This window comes from Crinia signifera, chromosome 1 (assembly GCF_055691185.1).
Source record: "Crinia signifera chromosome 1, ASM5569118v1, whole genome shotgun sequence".
Classification (NCBI taxonomy): Eukaryota; Metazoa; Chordata; class Amphibia; order Anura; family Myobatrachidae; genus Crinia; species Crinia signifera.
This window is the reverse complement of record NC_139217.1, coordinates 342,274,871-342,292,529: the sequence shown is the minus strand read 5'-3', so window position 1 is coordinate 342,292,529 and position 17,659 is coordinate 342,274,871. Positions and strand designations below refer to the sequence as shown.

At 43.3% G+C, this 17,659-nt stretch overlaps 1 protein-coding gene across 1 annotated transcript in view; it reads right to left on the bottom strand.

The window, feature by feature from the left end:
- Positions 1–8,228, bottom strand: part of MYO18B (myosin XVIIIB) — a 451,547-nt gene extending 443,319 nt beyond the window's left edge. The window contains exons 1-3 of the mRNA XM_083146506.1: positions 7,731–8,228; positions 3,652–3,718; positions 1,288–1,400 (exon numbers count right to left, since the gene is read on the bottom strand). Coding sequence (XP_083002632.1) covers positions 1,288–1,400; positions 3,652–3,718; positions 7,731–8,162 — 612 coding nt within the window. The 5' untranslated portion in view covers positions 8,163–8,228. The remainder of the gene's footprint in view (positions 1–1,287; positions 1,401–3,651; positions 3,719–7,730) is intronic.
- Between the last annotated feature and the right edge of the window lie 9,431 nt (positions 8,229–17,659).

Genomic DNA, 17,659 nt, shown 5'->3' with positions numbered 1-17,659 from the left:
GTGTACAGTTTACTGAGTGCTATATCACAATCTTGTACATCTCCAAAGTATCCACTTCCAGCTCAATACAGTCTGAAGTTAGCAGCACAATAGGCAAAAGCAGTGGTTCGCAAACACGGTCCTCAGGGAGTCCTCAGTGCAATCTGTGCGCATGCATGGATATCCCTAAAACTAGGACCGCTGGAGTGCCTTGAGGACTGCACTTGGGAACACTGGACAAGAGCATGGGTAGGCAACAAGTGTCACCCCAGCTGATGTAGAACTACATGTCCTAATATGCAGAGCCAGATTGAGGGCCGAATTCAGACCTGATTGCATGGCTGCGTATTTGCGCTGTGGCTGCGTATTTGCTCTGTGGCGAACCTCCGCTGCACTTTGGAGTCGGAGCACTCAGACTCCACTGTACATGGGCAGATTGCCTGTGTGACTCCAAAGGGTACAGTAAGTAAGATGAGTGCAGTGTGGGACGCACACTGCACCCAGTATAGATACACCACTGATCCCCTGTACTGGGAGCTTTCTGCTGTAGTATCACAATACAAAGTCTGCCGGAGTTCAGAAGGTTGGCTCTGAATGATCACACTTAACAGGCCGCAGGATGTCGCACAGGAACAAAACATAGAAACATATAATTTGACAGCAGATAAGAACCACTTGGCCCATCTAGCCTGCCCTTTATACCTAATAAAAGCCACTAATTGTTCCTCTGAGACAGGAAAAGCTATTTTATTAATTTTTATCATTTAAGGTCTCTCCTGCCTCCGCATACAAAAACCATTAGATACTCATGACTATGGTACATGTACCATGAAATACCATAAAATAAATAATTGATTTATTTCCAGTTTCTTATATAGCGCACACATATTCCGCAGCGCTTTACAGAGAATATCTGAACATTCACATCAGTCCCTGCCCCAGTGGAGCTTACAATCCATATTCCCTACCACATGGACATGCACATACAGTCATTCTAGGGTTCATTTTTGTTGCAAGCCAAGTAACCTACCAGTATATTTTTGGATTGTAGGAGGAAACCGGAGTACCCAGAGGAAAGCCACGCAAGTACAGGGAGAATATGCAAATTGAACCCATGACTTCAGTGCTGTGAGGCAGTAATGCTAATCATTACACCCCCCTTGCAAATAATTGATCTTGATGACCAATAAATGCATTGGGAATTTATAGTGTAAAGTCTTGCCTGTGTATCATAGCTACAGCAGCAGGCCTTATGAAGACACTGACCAATCACTGTTCACAGTCATTGTACTAACGTCACATACTCACTCTATGAATATTCTCTTCATCCACTTCTAGTGTTTTGTTTTCTGCATCTATACGAATCCTGACTTTACCATCTGCTATCTCTGGTGTTCCCACATCAGGCTTTAGTTCTGTGGCTATAATCACACAAGACAAAAAAAATCAGTGGATTACAGTAAGTTCAGTAGCTAGTAGTAGTACATTTGGTTAATGTACAGTTGGGCAAAAACTACTAAAAAATAATGCATGTGAAAAATAATAGATTTCTACCCATATACATCTCAAGATGCATCCAGCTCTACATCATCAGCATAGGTATCAACTGTACACCTCATCAGCATCCCCATCAAATGCATTCACACCAGCTCTGTAGCAAGAGCAAAATGTATTCCAACAGGCTTATATGCATGATTCTGCTGCAGGTATTACCCATATTTTCATGAACACATAGGGCATATTCAATCAGCCACAGTTACATACCTCCCAACTTTCCCGTTTTCATTTGGTTTTTTTTAGATGTTTTTTTGGGGGGGGGGAAACCCCTATTGTGTCACATGAAAATGTAACAATTATCAAGGAGAATAAGCAGATCATGCCTTGCCTTTTATTGCTATGAAGCAGAAGCCAGCTCCTGCAAGTGTTGATAAAGAAACGGTACTTATGTAATATCTGGGCTCCCGTTTTTCTTATGAGACCGCGTCCGCTCGCCACGCTTCGGGCACGGTGGCTCGCTGCGCTCGCCACACTATATAAAATCAATTCCATGCGTAGTTGGATAGTAGGGGTATGAAAAAATGGGGTGCATTTAACATGGGACCCCAGATAATACATAAGTACCAAAGAAACTATTCCCACTGAGGACAATGAACAGTAAGTCACCCTGTCAGCAGTGGTAGCAGACAACACAGATACTGGTCTCACCCTGGGGGAGATGTATGTTTCTATATTACATCCCGCTTTGCATCATTACCAAGGTCGGAAAAGGAAACTATATCAACAGGATGTATAAACATCTTGTTTGCCAGTGCAGGGGAGTGAAAACATGTGCAATGTGCTGTACCGCCATGTGTAAGATCTCCTGTGCACCACAGAGCCAACACCCGCCACAGAAAGAGGCAGTGCTGTTACAGCTGCGGAGAAAGGGCAAGGACACCTGCAGCTGTTGAAATCATACATTGCCCTGCATAACCATGACCTATATTTTTGATAGCATTGGTGATATAGACAGGGGCGCATAGCGTGTGCTGATACCGCTTTTCCCCTATCTCAACAATTCATACATGTCCCATCCTTTGTGACAACCAGCCAGTGACAGAGCTAATTTCCCGCTTCTACAATGCATACCTCCCAACACGGTCCTGGCTGAAGGTGGGACTCACTGGTGGCCCCTCTGGACGAGCTCCTGAAAAGGGGCAAGGTCTTGACAAATGGGGCATGGCTTCACAGGAAAGCCTGCCCTGCAAAGCCATGACCCTATTTAAAAGCTGTAGGTGTGGCAAGCACTCTGTGTGCAGCTGGCCATGCCCCCGTCCCCCTTCCTCCTATGCATGTCTTTTCCCTGCTGCTCTGCTAGGCAGAGCAGCAGCAGGCAGGGGAAGTCCCAACTCCTGGCCCCGGGTGGGATGCGTGAGAAGAGGGGGGCACCAATATTTATCTTGCCTCTGGGCAACTGGGACAAACTTACACCACTGCTATCAAGAATGATAGCAGTGGCGTAAGTTTGTAAGCCTCAACAGATGGCATAACATAACAAGCAGTGACAATCAAAGAGCAAGAAAGAAAATAAACAAAAATAGTTTTTGGGTGGTTGTACGCTACTCCAAAACATCAAAGAGGCTGATTACAGTGTGAAACACCTATTAATTCATTTCAATGTCTAGACTTGACCATTGGCTCACACTCAAAATTTACCCCATTAGGCTATTATGCCCGGTAACAAGGCTGTCATACTCAGCCAATCAGAAAAAACCTAGGAGTCTTAATTATCCTCAGACCTATTTGGCCTTTATCAACCCTTGCAGTGGGTGAGATAAAGGGTCAAGGAGTGGTGGCAAGTGTGGGGAATTACAATAGTTAAAGAATTACATAATTTGTAACATTCAGTATGTCCATTAAGAAAGTGCCCTACTGCAAAGCAACAACAGCAAAAGACGCACCTACCGACACTGCGGTGTATGATTCAGCACTTGGATGATTGGTACCTTTTAAAAGTTGGCATCTTAAGCAGTTGCCTAGGTTTGCCTAAAAGTAGCAGTGGCCACTATAATAGGAGATAACTACAGTATGTAGTGTTACACTATTGTTTTGTCATGCCACAATCAGGCTACACACGTCAATAAATTGCCATGACAATAACCAATCTCTTGAGAACCCCCATATGTCACATACCCATTGTGAAGCCATCTTTGTGAACGAACCAGACTTGCTCCGTCTCATACCACACATCTTCAGGCACCTGTGAAAAGAGCCTTAATTAAGGTTTAATCTAGCAGATGCTGAACCAAGACCAGGAAAGACTGCAAAACAAATAATTCCGCTACAGTCATGCATTATTAAGTGGCTGCAATGGAACATTTTCAGTCTGCACTACTCAGTCGGAGTTATTTTATCACTTTGTTTTTCTAAAGATATTTGAGAGGACAAAGAGAACATTAAGAGCATTCTTATGAAGATCGTAAAAATGTTAAAATGATGAAAAGTAGAACATTAACACATTTCCTCCCATTTGTCTCTATTTTAATGTAAATTATGCATTGCTGAGTTAAATATGTGATTATTTATAAAGCATTTTACCAGGAGGAACTTCGGAGTCACCTTTCATTTTCAGCTATACTCCAGATACAGAACACACGTGAATTATAATATAAATCTACTAGAAAATATAATATATGAATGTGTTCTTCATGCAGAAGTAGTGCAGCTTCGATAATGCATTGCAGCTATCAACAGAATGGTGCTTCTCTTATGCTGGGTACATACTACATAATGTGTACCCAGCAAGACATCGCAGCCGGGGGACCTGGCATTGGCAAGTGCATACACACTAGCCGATGATGGCAGAGGTGTATCTCAGGTGGAGGCCTTGCTGCATTCTGCAGTATGGCCCACACTATGATGTCTTGCATGTACAGATTACGGAACATGTCACGGACAACCGACAGGAGCACGCATAGTCAGCAACATAGTGTGTACATAATGGTGGATTTGAAGATTTTGTCATTTAATCTGCCGGAATTAGCAAAATCGTTTATTTTATCATCTAGTGTGTACCCAGATTTAGGGGGGAATTCAATGTTTGGCATGCTCCCGCAGCCATCTCCCGACAGGGGAGATGGCTGCGGGGCCCTATTCAATGCTGTCATCCCCGACAGCATTAAACAGGGGTTCTCGACAGAACGAGTCTGACATCACAAGCTGTCGGGCCCGTTCTGCCGAGAAAAAGCCGTAAATAGGCGAGCTCCCGGCCGGAGCTCGTCTATTTCTGCCCTCAACTCGCGGCCACGCCCCTTTCTCGCCGTTCGGCGGCCGGGACATTGAATCCCGACCGCCGAGCTCAAGTCGAGCAAAGCGATAACGGGAGAGGGACACGGCTGTCGAGCTTGCTCGGCAGCCGTGCCCCTGACATTGAATACCCCCCTTAGTGTATTTTTTACCAGGGTGCTGTACAAGCAATGTATTTTCTACATAAGTATAATGGAATGATGTGTGTGTATGGATGTTCCATGATGACGCTCGAATGCTTTAACTAATTGTCTTCAAACTTTGCACACTACCTTATCATCTTAATGGACAATCTAAGTTTGAAGATGGGTTTAAACAACCCCTTAAGAGTGCTGCCATAAGGGTCTATGCATGTGACGTCTGCAGCTTCTACTCACAGCGCCCAGTTCAAACGCCTAAGATTTACCCCGCCGGGCCGTGTGAGCCCTCACATCTTGCCAGAAGATCCAGTTTGCTACAGACATTGAGGACGCTCTCTGCAGCCATCACTGGCACTTTCTCACCCCTACACTTGGAGGTAATATCTATTACATTACACTATAACAAGTGATAGACCCCTGTGACAACATATTGGGAATTGGATGTGCCATTAGCCACGGGAAGATTATTACCCCCACATTTAAACCTCAGTGCTTTCCCCTCCAGCACATTGATGATTAGATGCCACTGAGAGATCAAATGCTTAAGTATTAGCAGCAAGCTTGCAGTTAATTTACATGACCTTTTTACAGTTTTTATGACCCCTGAGAGGTACAGTTGTATTTATTTGTTTTTTGCTGTTTGTGCCATTAATCCAATCTGTTTATTGGACGTATGTTTTGTATTTTAATTTATTACCAATGTGTTTAGCTAGCCTGTGACAATAAATTGATTTTTTTATAATTTACGATTCTTGTCATATAATTAAGCTCCCCACGTATTCCCAATTCCTTTACATGTAATGTCATGTTTGTATTCTAGATACCAGTTGTTAATGTTTGCATACTCTATGTTATATGTACTGCACGTTTGCCGTGTCTTTTCATATGCATATTGTTATAAAAAAAATTGTTCTATTTGTAGTTTTACCAACATCACAATATCACATCACAACATATGGCAACATTGCGGGGGGGAATTTACTAAGATGTGAATTCTACTTCACATGTGATGTTGCTATGGGCAACCAATCAGAATCTACTTCTTATTTCTTTAGCAACCTCTAGAACAGGGGTGGCCAACTAATCAGAGCCAAAGAGCCAAAAAAATGTTCTGGCAAGACAAAGAGCCGATACCATTTAAAAATGGGCGTGGCCTAGCTCCCAGAAGGCAACACCCCATTTTTAAATGGGTTGTGGCGAGATAGAGATATCACATACTGTTAATTTAGCCCAGGGGGGCTCAGGATGGCACCAAATGAAGTTATCTGCAGTGCATATAAATATTGTACATCAAGTGTGTGTGTGTGTAATATATATATATATATATATATATATATATTATACATGTATACATACATACACAAACCCACACACACACACACACACACACACACACACACACACTTTGCACTGCAGATAACTTCATATGCTGCCATCCTGAGCCCCCCTGGGCTAAATGAAACATATGTGATGCTTATAATGCAGACACACTTGATGTATAATATTTATATATGGCAAGGCTCTGGAACCCCCAACCACTGCAGGTAACTGCAGAAATCTGCACTTCGTGCCCTCACAGCAAATGTGATATCTAAAAAGTAACCCAGGGTGCGACACTCAAACTGTATAAATATCTATATATTGGCATTATAAAGATAACAGTACATACGTGTTTAATTTAGCCCAGGAGGGCTCAGGATGGCAGGCGGAGCAGGAGGCTGAGGCGGGGAAAGAGCAGGAGAGCTCAAAACGGCATACGGCTATGCACTCTGCAGTGTCTAAAATGATGCCGGCTGGGATGCTGATTCCTAGCGCAACTGCGCATGCGCTGGGTCACCGCAGCCCCTTGCGCTGTACACGCAGGTGGCTCACATCAAAGGGAGGGACAGCTGTCTAGCCGGCGCCGCTGAGAGGCACATGAAAGGGAGGGAGCCACACATGAGAGAGGGAAGAGACGCATGCGGCTCGAGAGCCGCGGGTTGGCCACCCCTGCTCTAGAAGATAGTAGACAGGATCTGATTGGTTGCCCATAGCAACATCACATGTGAATTAGAATTTAAATCTTAGTAAATTTCTCCCTGCTTTGCTTATTACATCATCTCATCAATTATCGCATATATTCGTGATTAATAAATAATACCATTCTTCAGATATCGCATCTGAATGGATTATTGAAAAATAACAGTAGTTACAGTATACTGTAGGCCTCAAATTTGCCAAGGCGACTTATTGAAAGGCTGAACAGTCACTTTTTAGTGACATGCTTACTGAATTTGCACAAGTTACAATTAAAACCAAAGCTTACACAATATATAGGTAATTTCCAATTTCTAGACACTAATTTTATTACCGATCCTTTATTTTTATGGCGCCACAAGGGATTCACAGCGCCCTAGTACATAAACGAATAAGCAAAATAGTGACTTACATTTGAATACAATACAGGACAAGTGCAGGGTACAGTATATAACCCATAGCTGCATCAGTAGAGGACAATGGAATAAGTATCATTGGACCGGAAAAACTCAGCATTTGGTGCCATCAAAGAAGGTTTCAGTAATAGGAAAAGCACATGAGGGAAGAGGGCCCTGCTCATGAGAGCTTACATTTTAAATATGAGATATTCATCATTTATGATTGAGATCAACCTTTAATAAAAATCTTTGGGGACTTTTTTTTAAGCGTTTACCAGACTTAGATTTGCTTTGTAAATAATTGCAGTTTTCCAAAAAGTTTGAGGTCATCCAGCATCTGCACCTCCAGCATATTTGGAACCTTTTACACTTCCTTGCATATATCCACAAACAAAAAACAAACATAGCTTACCTTTTTTGATACTGTTTGCTGTTCCTCAATGCTTTGGGCTAACACATTATCTTGGTTGTTTTTTTGTTCCTTATTTTCTTCTTCAGTATTTTCATTCTTGTCTTCGGTATTTTCCTGAACTTGTTCGGCTCTATTGTCTGGGACAGAGCTCTCTGTATTGCCTGTTGGCATTTTTTCCTCTTCAGGTGTCCACTGTTTGGCCTCTTCTACAGGTTTTGGAGACCTGCACTCTGTCGGTTCATCGGGCTTATTTACTGGAGGAGACTTAATTTCTGTAGCTTTTTTGGGTTCTGGGGAGGTCGGTCTCTTTGTAGGGATCCTAACAGGCTTCAAATTGATGCTTCGCCTGCCTGCTTTTTCTGACACTTTTGCTGGTCCTAGGTGCTTGTCCCCATTAAGTCCATTCATATAGACATTGTTTTTACCTGCCATATTTTCCTCCACAGTGAGAATATTCTCGTCCTTATACACAAACTGTTGAACAACTGTGTTATCCAATTTACCTGGAGACTAAGATAAAAAGAAACAAGCTAATAAAACAAACAGTCTAGTAGCTAAAGCTAAAAAGGTGTTCAGTTATGTTAAACATAAGGTAATCTGATATTAATCATTTTTGAGTATAACAGTATGTTATATAAATCATAAGGTGCCCATACACGGTACAATTGTTATGTGCGATGAGATGTATGGGCACCTTTAGAAGAAGTTCATCCTGTATACAATGTAGTACAGGTTGAGGATCCCTTATCCAAAATGCATGGGAACAGACAGCCAGGCATGCATATAGAATCTATATATAGATTCTATATGCAATGAAATGTAATTCTGGGGATAATGTATGGTCGCTCTGCCTAGACACAGCCAGGCATGCATATAGATTCATATGCATGCCCGGCTGTGTCACCGCAGCGCAATCGTCCATTGACCCTACAAATTTTTACCTTATTTGGGGTCATTTACCCCTGTTTGCTGACTACTGATCTATAGGGACAGTCAGATGTTTACAGTAGTCTGTGTTGTGGCCTTTCTATTTATACTGTAGAATGAGTTAAATGGTTAATCCTGTTCAATGGTGTCTCAACATTTGACTCTTTATTGTTGATAAATAGGTGTTTGTTATTTGATCTTGCGGAAATCAGCTTGGGTATGTGAAAGTGCAGCTGCTATCTGGCGACCTGCTGCTGCTAAGTGACAGCTGTTGTGTCAGGAACAATACATCACTTCTCTTTGTGCTGGTATCTCTCTGGGCCCTTTCACCAGACCAGCAGTACGGTCATTTAAATAGAGCTTGTAGACTTTTTCTGGATGGCAAAGTACTTAATCAAATTATGAAACTTATAATGGGGAATACAGTTTTTCCACAAATAATTTACATTAAGGGTGACTGCAAGCTTAACCCTTTGAGTGCCAGCCTCGCTCACAGCGACTGGGTTTTTTTTTGGGGGGGGAGGGGGAGCGCAATATTTAACTAGACTTCATTTAACTGACTTCAGATCATTTTGCCGGCAATAACTAGAGTGTTTCATACATTTACATGTACATGAGTGTTACATACATTTTTAGCGGATAGTGAGGTAAAGTATACTTTAGATGTGTTTTAAATAAATATTTTAATATTGATGTAAAAGAAAGTTACCTTTTGGTGACTGGGTGTACTCAGGTACAATAATCATTCAATAGGAAATGTATCTTCATCTCATCATCATCATCAACGAAAACTGACTATTCTAAATAAAATGGTCAATTCAAAATCCCTGGAACCAGGTGACTATGACTATCCGTGTATATATTCTCTCTCATATTTATATGTATTTAGATGTACAGTATTTAAAGCCAAGAGCTGTATGTCCGAGAATGGGATGGGAACCTTACGAGCCAATTAGCCATGTCAGTGGTAATGTAATTTGAGTATACTTGGAGCACTATGACAGCTCTGAGAGCTGGTATGAGACACATAGACATACATGGACTACCGTACTGATGTGTTTATCTTGTGTTATTTTTTCATACTATGTGTTATTTTAAATCCTTCATTCATATCAAACATATACAGTACATGAAGAAATCTACATGACCTTCATTGCTCATTTACCTTTAAACAATCTGGTGGTTGTTCTTGTTTCACCTAGAAGAAAACAACATTCTTTATAAAAAGTAAGTAAGTGATTACTAAAACAATACAAAGCCTTCCATTTTCCACTAGGTGGCAATATGGGAAGCAGATAATGTATTGTATACTAAGCTACAGGGGATTACATCTGATAGCAACTGATCCCTATCATTTTGTGTTTACTTACTCAGTTTTAACTGTCCATTACATGCCATTGCTTCTGCATGCTTGAAAGCTGCCGGTGTTAAACGCATTGCTAACTAATGCAAAATCATGATTTACATTATCACAAGGCTATCACTTGTAACATTTCAATTCTTCAATAAATGAATAAATCTAATTCATATTCAAATCTGTAGCACTATTATAAAGGGCCAACTGCACTAAGCTTCAAAGGTGATAAAGTGGAGAGTGATAAGATCAGTAAAATAGAAAATAAGCTGTAGTCCATTATGGGTAGTATAAGTGTGCCACATTCACCTATTGCTTATGAAATACAGTATATTTGATTAGAGGCGTGAAACTGTAAAGGCCTCATTAACTAGTACAATTTGGACACTTTTCATCAGATTTTGATGCATCTGACTGAAAAATCTGATGGAAAGTGTCACATATAGATGTCTCCTCTGATCTGATGCACAGTCCTGTGTTAGATATGTCTGAACTACAGATCATTGATGCTGCACCAAGGATTTATCTGAATCTGAAGAAATCAGATCGGAGTGTTTTTTTACCACATATGTATTGCATCAGATTCATCTGAAGCATACCCTCCAACATCTGAAGGGTAGAAATCGGTACCCACCCAGAAAGGGGAGGGTGGCCATGGGTAAAGTGGGTGTGACCACTGGTAAAGGGGGCATTGTCATCCCCCTTTCAATATGTGTACAGGGCATTTAAAATAAAATAACCAGTTGAATGCTGTGATGTGTGGGCCACATCAATGCTGGTGGCAGGCCTTTGACAGGGGGTGCGACAGGCCCTAGTCACTGTTGGCAGCTGTTGCGTCACCCCTCGGTGTACATGTGGGGCCACGTGGTGCCTTCTCCCCAGCAGCAGCAGTTCCCAGGCATCAAATAGAAACTGACTGTGTATCTATGTGACCCTCTCACCATATGTGTATGGTGACATTCACCCACCAGCCGCCACCTGCTATTACCCGGCCAGAAGACAGAAGGTTGCACGCCATGCTTCCGGCCCATGTCATCTGCTTCTCCAAGCTGCCAGATTGTGCATAGAATTCTGGGCTCTGCGTTCTGACTGCCCAGCCGCTGAGTGGCGTGCTTCCCTCACCTCCCAGAGGCTGATGCTGCTCCAAGCGCATGAGCCGGCATCTCAAGGAGGCTTAACATTTATGCTGACAACCCCTGGGTACTTGGCTACTGTGTGACACTATGAAGCGACGCACGCTGGCCAGGAGCAGCAATGCACCCCTGGGAAAGGATCCAGGACTGTTTGCAAGGGTCAGATTACATTCTCTAAGTACCACCAGGCCAAATCGATCATCAACACTTGTCAAGCCGAGGAGGAGCCACCTGAGCCCCACAAACCGGTGTGCTTTATTTTAGCCGGTACAGACCGTTTGTACCGGCTTAATCGGTACAGTTGGAGGGTATGCTGAAGCGTGAGTCCACATGCCAGCTTATTATATTTAAATATCGCATCAGATGAATCACATGTGTTATGTGTGCATCAGATATATCTGATTGGGGGCCAGATGCACTAAGCTTCAAAACTGATAAAATGGAGAGTGTAGAATGTAGCCAGCCAATCACCTCCTACCTGCCATGTCATAGACTGTGTTTGAAAAATGTTAGACAGGAGCTAATTGGTTGGTTGTTTATTACTCTCTATTTTATCACTTTTGAAGCTTAGTGCATCTGGCCTGCGATCTGTCGGCACATGATAGATCACATCAGATATAACTGAAGTGAATCTAGTGAAATTAAAGGCCAGGATCCAATCCATTTCCCTGGAAGCATCAAGAGAAATCTGACGACATACAGCTCAGACAAGTCGGACTGGTGGATTGTGGCCTTTAGAAGCAATGTACAGAAGGCTGAGGTCCTCTTTAAGCTTGAAAAGTTTCCAGCCTGTTAGTAAAGGGTGCACTTACTATCTTTTCCTTCACTTCTTTTTCTTTCTGCTTTGCTTCTTTTTCAGTTTCTCGAACAAGCTGTTTGATGAAGCCACCAGGAATTACTGATAATATCGGTGGAGGGGAAGTAGCTGTTGGCCCCTTGTCTTCTTCCCTGATCTATTTGTGCATAAAACATAACACATTAGATGCTTATGTGTACAAGAGCTCTGTTCTGACCTTGATGCTAGCTTGCAGCATGCAGTACATAGTGGGGCTCAACACTGGTAATAGAGGTTCTCTTACATTTCTCAGCAGTTACATGATTAGATAATATGACCAGTAATATGGTTAGAAGAAATCCTACTTCATATACTGTATAGTTGCCCTGTACATATTTTCCACCTTGGTAACAAGAACAGATAGATAGATAGATAGATAGATAGATAGATAGATAGATAGATAGATAGATAGATAGGGTTACGGTATATTAGATCTACAATGTCTAGGTTAACAGTCAAAAGGTCGACCGCTATTGGTCGACAGGGTCAAAAGGTCGACAGTTAAAAGGTTGACATGGTCAAAAGGTCGTAAGTCAAAAGGTCGACAGGATCAAAGTTCGAGAGTCATAAGGTCGAAATGGTCAAAAGGTCAACATTGAAAAGGTCGACGTGGAAAATGTCAACATGAGTTTTTTATGTTTTTTTCGGTGTCTATGCCCACATAGTTCGGCATGGACGCCGTCTAAGTGTACCACGTCCCCTCGCACGGCTTGGAGTGCTCCCTATGCTTCGGGCACAGTGCCCCGCTGTGCTCGGCACACTGTTATATTCTCCCACAACACCGTAGCGGATGGCAAGGTATGAAATACTGCCTGTCTACACATGTAAGCTCTAAAAAATATTTTAAAGCATATGTTGACCTTTTCCATTTTGGTGGTCGGCCTTTTGACCCTGTCGGCCGCTTGATTGTCGCCCTTTTAAATGTCAACCAATAGTTGTTGACCTTTTGACTTTCAACCTAGGCACTGTAGATCCAATGACTGCATATAGATAGATAGATAGATAGATAGATAGATAGATAGAGTCAGATAGATAGATAGATAGATAGATAGATAGATAGATAGATAGATAGATAGATAGATAGATAGATAGATGTTTCCCAAGCTGAGGCTATTAATGTAATAATATCTATTTTCCGTTTTTCTTTCTCTGGTTGCATGTAATGTCTTTTGCATTTCTTTTTATATATTTGACACTGCTCCAAATTAGTAAGAGAGTGATGGCGGGTGCGCTGCCCACTGTATGCAGCCAAAACCAACATTCAGAAACTGGGAACACGTCAGGGGTGGGGGCAGTGGTGTAATTAGATAAATAGCAAAAGTTTGTAAGGGCCCCTATTTATCACCTAATGCTGAAAAATGTATACAACACATGATACTTGGACAGGCAAAGTGGGCCCCTCTCTGCTCTGGGCCCTATAGCAGCTGCACCCCCTGCACCTATGGTAGTTACGCCCTTGGGTGGGGGTTAGAAAAAGATACAGTAGCCAAGGATGTAAGGTCTTTGTACGTGTCAGTTACATAGTGATGTAAAGGATGGATATATTACGGTGATGGATGAATATGGCGACATCTGGCTATGTCTACACTAGAACACATGCAGGTGTGACTAGCCGACGGTGCGGGAGAAGTGAGACTTTCCTTTTGTTCCCATAGTGCTAGGCGTGAGGAGATAGCCATGCTGTTACAGGGTCTGGAGGTGGCTTGTTGCTTCAGGAGTGACACACGCAGGAAGAGTGAAACATTGGCTTTCAATCAGTACTGGGTAGATAGGATGAGGTGATATGGAGAGAAACAAGAAAAGAGAAATGCGTAATTAGTAAACAGAAGAATGTAGGTGTATATATTAATAGTGTATACATTAAAGTCATTTATTTCACAGGATGACAAAAGCAGAAAACGCAGATCTCTCTAATACAGCTGATAATGACCTTATTAACAAAACAAAACAAAAAGACAGGCTAGTTATCAGGCATGTTGAAAACATATGGGTATGTATGGGAGGAGCGCTAATAAATAAATAAAAAATATGAAAATAAAAATAAGTGATATAAATGAGTGTGACCTGTAAAAGACACTTGAAAAAGTGCCTTAAAGGCACGAAACGCGTTGGAGCAGACTGGAGAAGCCCCCTGCAACCATCACCGACCACCAAGAGAGACTGCACGCCGGGCTGCCGGCACAGCCACTCCACAAACAACCCCACCGAATCAAAAGGAGCCACGGAAAAGCAACACCACCTCAACGAACAACCTCCAGCAGAAGATCCCGCCACCTCCCGCTGTCAATCTCCAGGCACATTGCCTGGAGAGCTGATTGAAGATCATAGCCTTTTAGCAGGGTGAGATAGGTTGGCAACAGGCACTCCACCACTCCAAAAGAGTGTAAACATTTAAATCTAACCAATTTTAATTTACAGGTCAAACTCATTTGAATCACTTATTTTTATTTTCATATTTTTTATTTATTTATTAGCACTCCTTGCATACAAACCCATTACTAATAATTTATTGAAGCAGCTTCAATCAGCGCGCGGTACAAACCCATTCTCATGTTGAAAACATATGATGCATACAGCCATCTTTCTTTCTGTTTTTCAGTCACCAATCATATAAAATATACGCTGCATGTAACAACAGAGCAAGTACCAGCAAGGATGACATAGGAGGTGTAGGCTAGACAGCGAAGGCAAGCAGGGCACTGTTCAGTCTAAAATGAGGAATATTAGTTTCTACTACCCTAACAATCCCAGTGACCAAGTCCCTTAGCCACAGACCTCATCCAATATTGCTACGCATGTGATCCTTAGTGGACATGGTAGCATTGTGTAGGACTTTTCCCTTGTTAGATACAGGGATGTGGAGGCAGGGGAGGCAGTGCCTCCCCTGTCATTATTGAGCAACGTAATAAAATAATACAAAGCAAATACTTATTATGTGTCATAAATATATGCTTTATATTATTATTATAATTTTTACCCCCTGTTTTTAATTTTTTATTGGTTTAGGAGGCACCAAGAGCGGTGCCTCCCACCGACAATGTTAAGAGCCAGAAACAGGGGGCGGGCAGCGGGCAAGGCAAAGCACCGGGCTTTAAAAGCCCATTCAAGAAAGCTGTAGAAACGGCACCTGTAGAAGCAGGGCTGCCAACAGGGGGGTGCTGTGGGTACAGCTGTCCTGGGCCCCGGCCTCTGGAGGGGCCCTGGCAGCTGCCCACGGCAACAGTGGCATGGTGTCACTCCCGTGGCCGCACACTGCCTCCCCCACCCGGTGGGCCCCCAGCCACGCACGCACAATACACAGTGCAACCTGCAAAGCGCCAAGCCTAGGACACAGAGGGGCTCGGCGCTCTGCAGGCTGCACTGTGGAGTGTGCGCTCCGTCCCGAGGACATGCGTGCAGGAAGGAGAGAGTGGAGGCGTGCAGGAAGGTAAGTAATGGTACTGGGGGGGGCAATAGGAAGTAATGGTACTCGGGGGGGGGGGTTAGGAAGTATTGGTATTGGGGGGGTTGGTTTAGGAAGTAATGGTACTCGGGGGGGGCCCAGACTGAAGGTCAGTCCCGGGCCCCAAGATTCTTAGTGGCGGCCCTGTGTAGAAGTGCCTCAGTGACATGGACATGCTTTCTGCCTATATGACAGCACACCCCTGTCACTGAGGCAGATGTGATTGCTCATTCGTGCTGTCATATAGGCAGTAAGCACGTCACTTAGGCACTTCTACAGCTGCCGTTTCTACAGATGAAGGTCTGCTGATTCTGTTCCATGCTACTGGGCGATAGTCCTGCCTGCTGGCTCCTCGCTGCCTGCTCTCCCCTCACTGCGATCGCCCGCTGGAGCCCTCTTCGCTGCCGGTGCCCTCCTCCCTGCTAGCCACAGCCTTATTTTGGTGTGGACGGAGAGGAGCGCTGCTGGGACAGACCAGAGAGATTGGAGGGGAGAGGACGCAGACGTCAGTCGTGTGGGAGAAGGTGGGATGGGAGCGCAGGCCCGAATCCATCCCACCAGAAGAGTTAAGCTGCCCATACACCTACAGATTTATCTTCAGATCTGGCTGGTTGGAACAAAACATGGTTATGAATGTGAGCAAATGACAGTTGACCATTTACTTGGAAATGCTGGAAAACTGACAAACTGTCATTAAGATATTACCAGCCTTAATAGACTGCCTCAATGTACCCCTTCCATAGCAGACAGTGACAGACAGTCTTTTGCTCATTGTCACTAGCAATTTTTGAGTGCAGCACAGTCAGCTTGCACTCAGATTGCTAACTAGAAGCCCTGCTGACAGTCACACTTTGCCAGCAATTCCATCCAGACATGCCGCCTTCTTGCTACCTGTCATAGTGGCCACCAGGCTCTGCTATTCTATAATTCACACTTGTAGCAGCCGCTCTGTGCCCGGGCATCGCTCATGTGCCATCTGTGGGCTGCAGTAGACTTGGCGGGGCTGGCTCAGGGTATGTGCTGTGAGACCCTATAGTATGTACAGGGATACCCTAAAGGATAGCATATCTGTGAGAAGATGGGGCCTAATTATTAAATATCACATATTAAGTGCAATCTGGTGGTGGCTTGGTGGAGCCAGCGCTGATGGGTCTGCGGGGAGCGATGGGTCCAGGTTGCTTCTGCGCTGACAGGCAGGAGCTGCTCTGCTGGTTTATGCTGCTTATGCAGACGGCAGGTCCCACACCTGCCTGTCAGCGCAGAAGCAATGCGGACCCAGAGCTCCCCACAGACCCCGTTTGTGCTAGCTCCACCAAGCCAGTGCCTCACCAACCACTTATCTCACCGCACATCACTGGTTAGATAGGCTAGAAATTAACGTGACATATTGAAGTAAAAAACATTCTCAGTGCTATCACATAGCATCCACGGTAATAGCTCTGCTGTTTATTTGTTCTTTCCTATTTTTATTATGTAGTGCCAACCATGTGTACTGTGTCTAGTCAGGATCACACTGTACAAAGGTACTGGATAAGCTTTCACCATCTTGCAATCATGCTAGACATTAAATAGGCAGAAAGATATGGTGTGACTGCGCTAACAAAATTACTATAGCAAATTTCTTTAAAAATTAAAAAGAACTATGCAAGTAACCTTCATATATTGTAATAGGGTTTATTCAGACAAAATTATTAAAGATACTTATACTTAAGATAAAATACATTTATAGCATGAAATAAAAATGTGTGTCATAAAGGAGATATTGTATAAAAAAAACGGAGACAAAATTTAAAAACATCAGTGACTGAGAGAGTCCATACGTTACCGTATTTAAAGTAACCAGCTGGATTGGTAGGGAAGTTGTGCCCTGGTGAGTCCGTTCCTATTATGCCTCATTAGCAGGCAACCACTAAACAAGTGATTCTGAACCTCCGTATAATGCTGTTATCCGATGTGTCACTGGGCTATTTTTCTGGGAACCAAAGTCCGTCTGTAGCCTGGTTCTGGGATGCCACATTTCTTGGGTTCCAGTATAAATTATTGCACAGTTTACACTCAACGGAAACCAAAAACAAATTGCGTGGCCACACTTGGTGCTCAGACACAAAGGTTGCTTACCTCTGCTCTAAATTACATGAATGTCTGCTCAATGTCTACTCAGAGGGTTGTGGTAAAACTGACCGACAGTGGGGATTCCGACAGTCAGTATCCCGACATCAGAATTCAGACTGCCGGTGT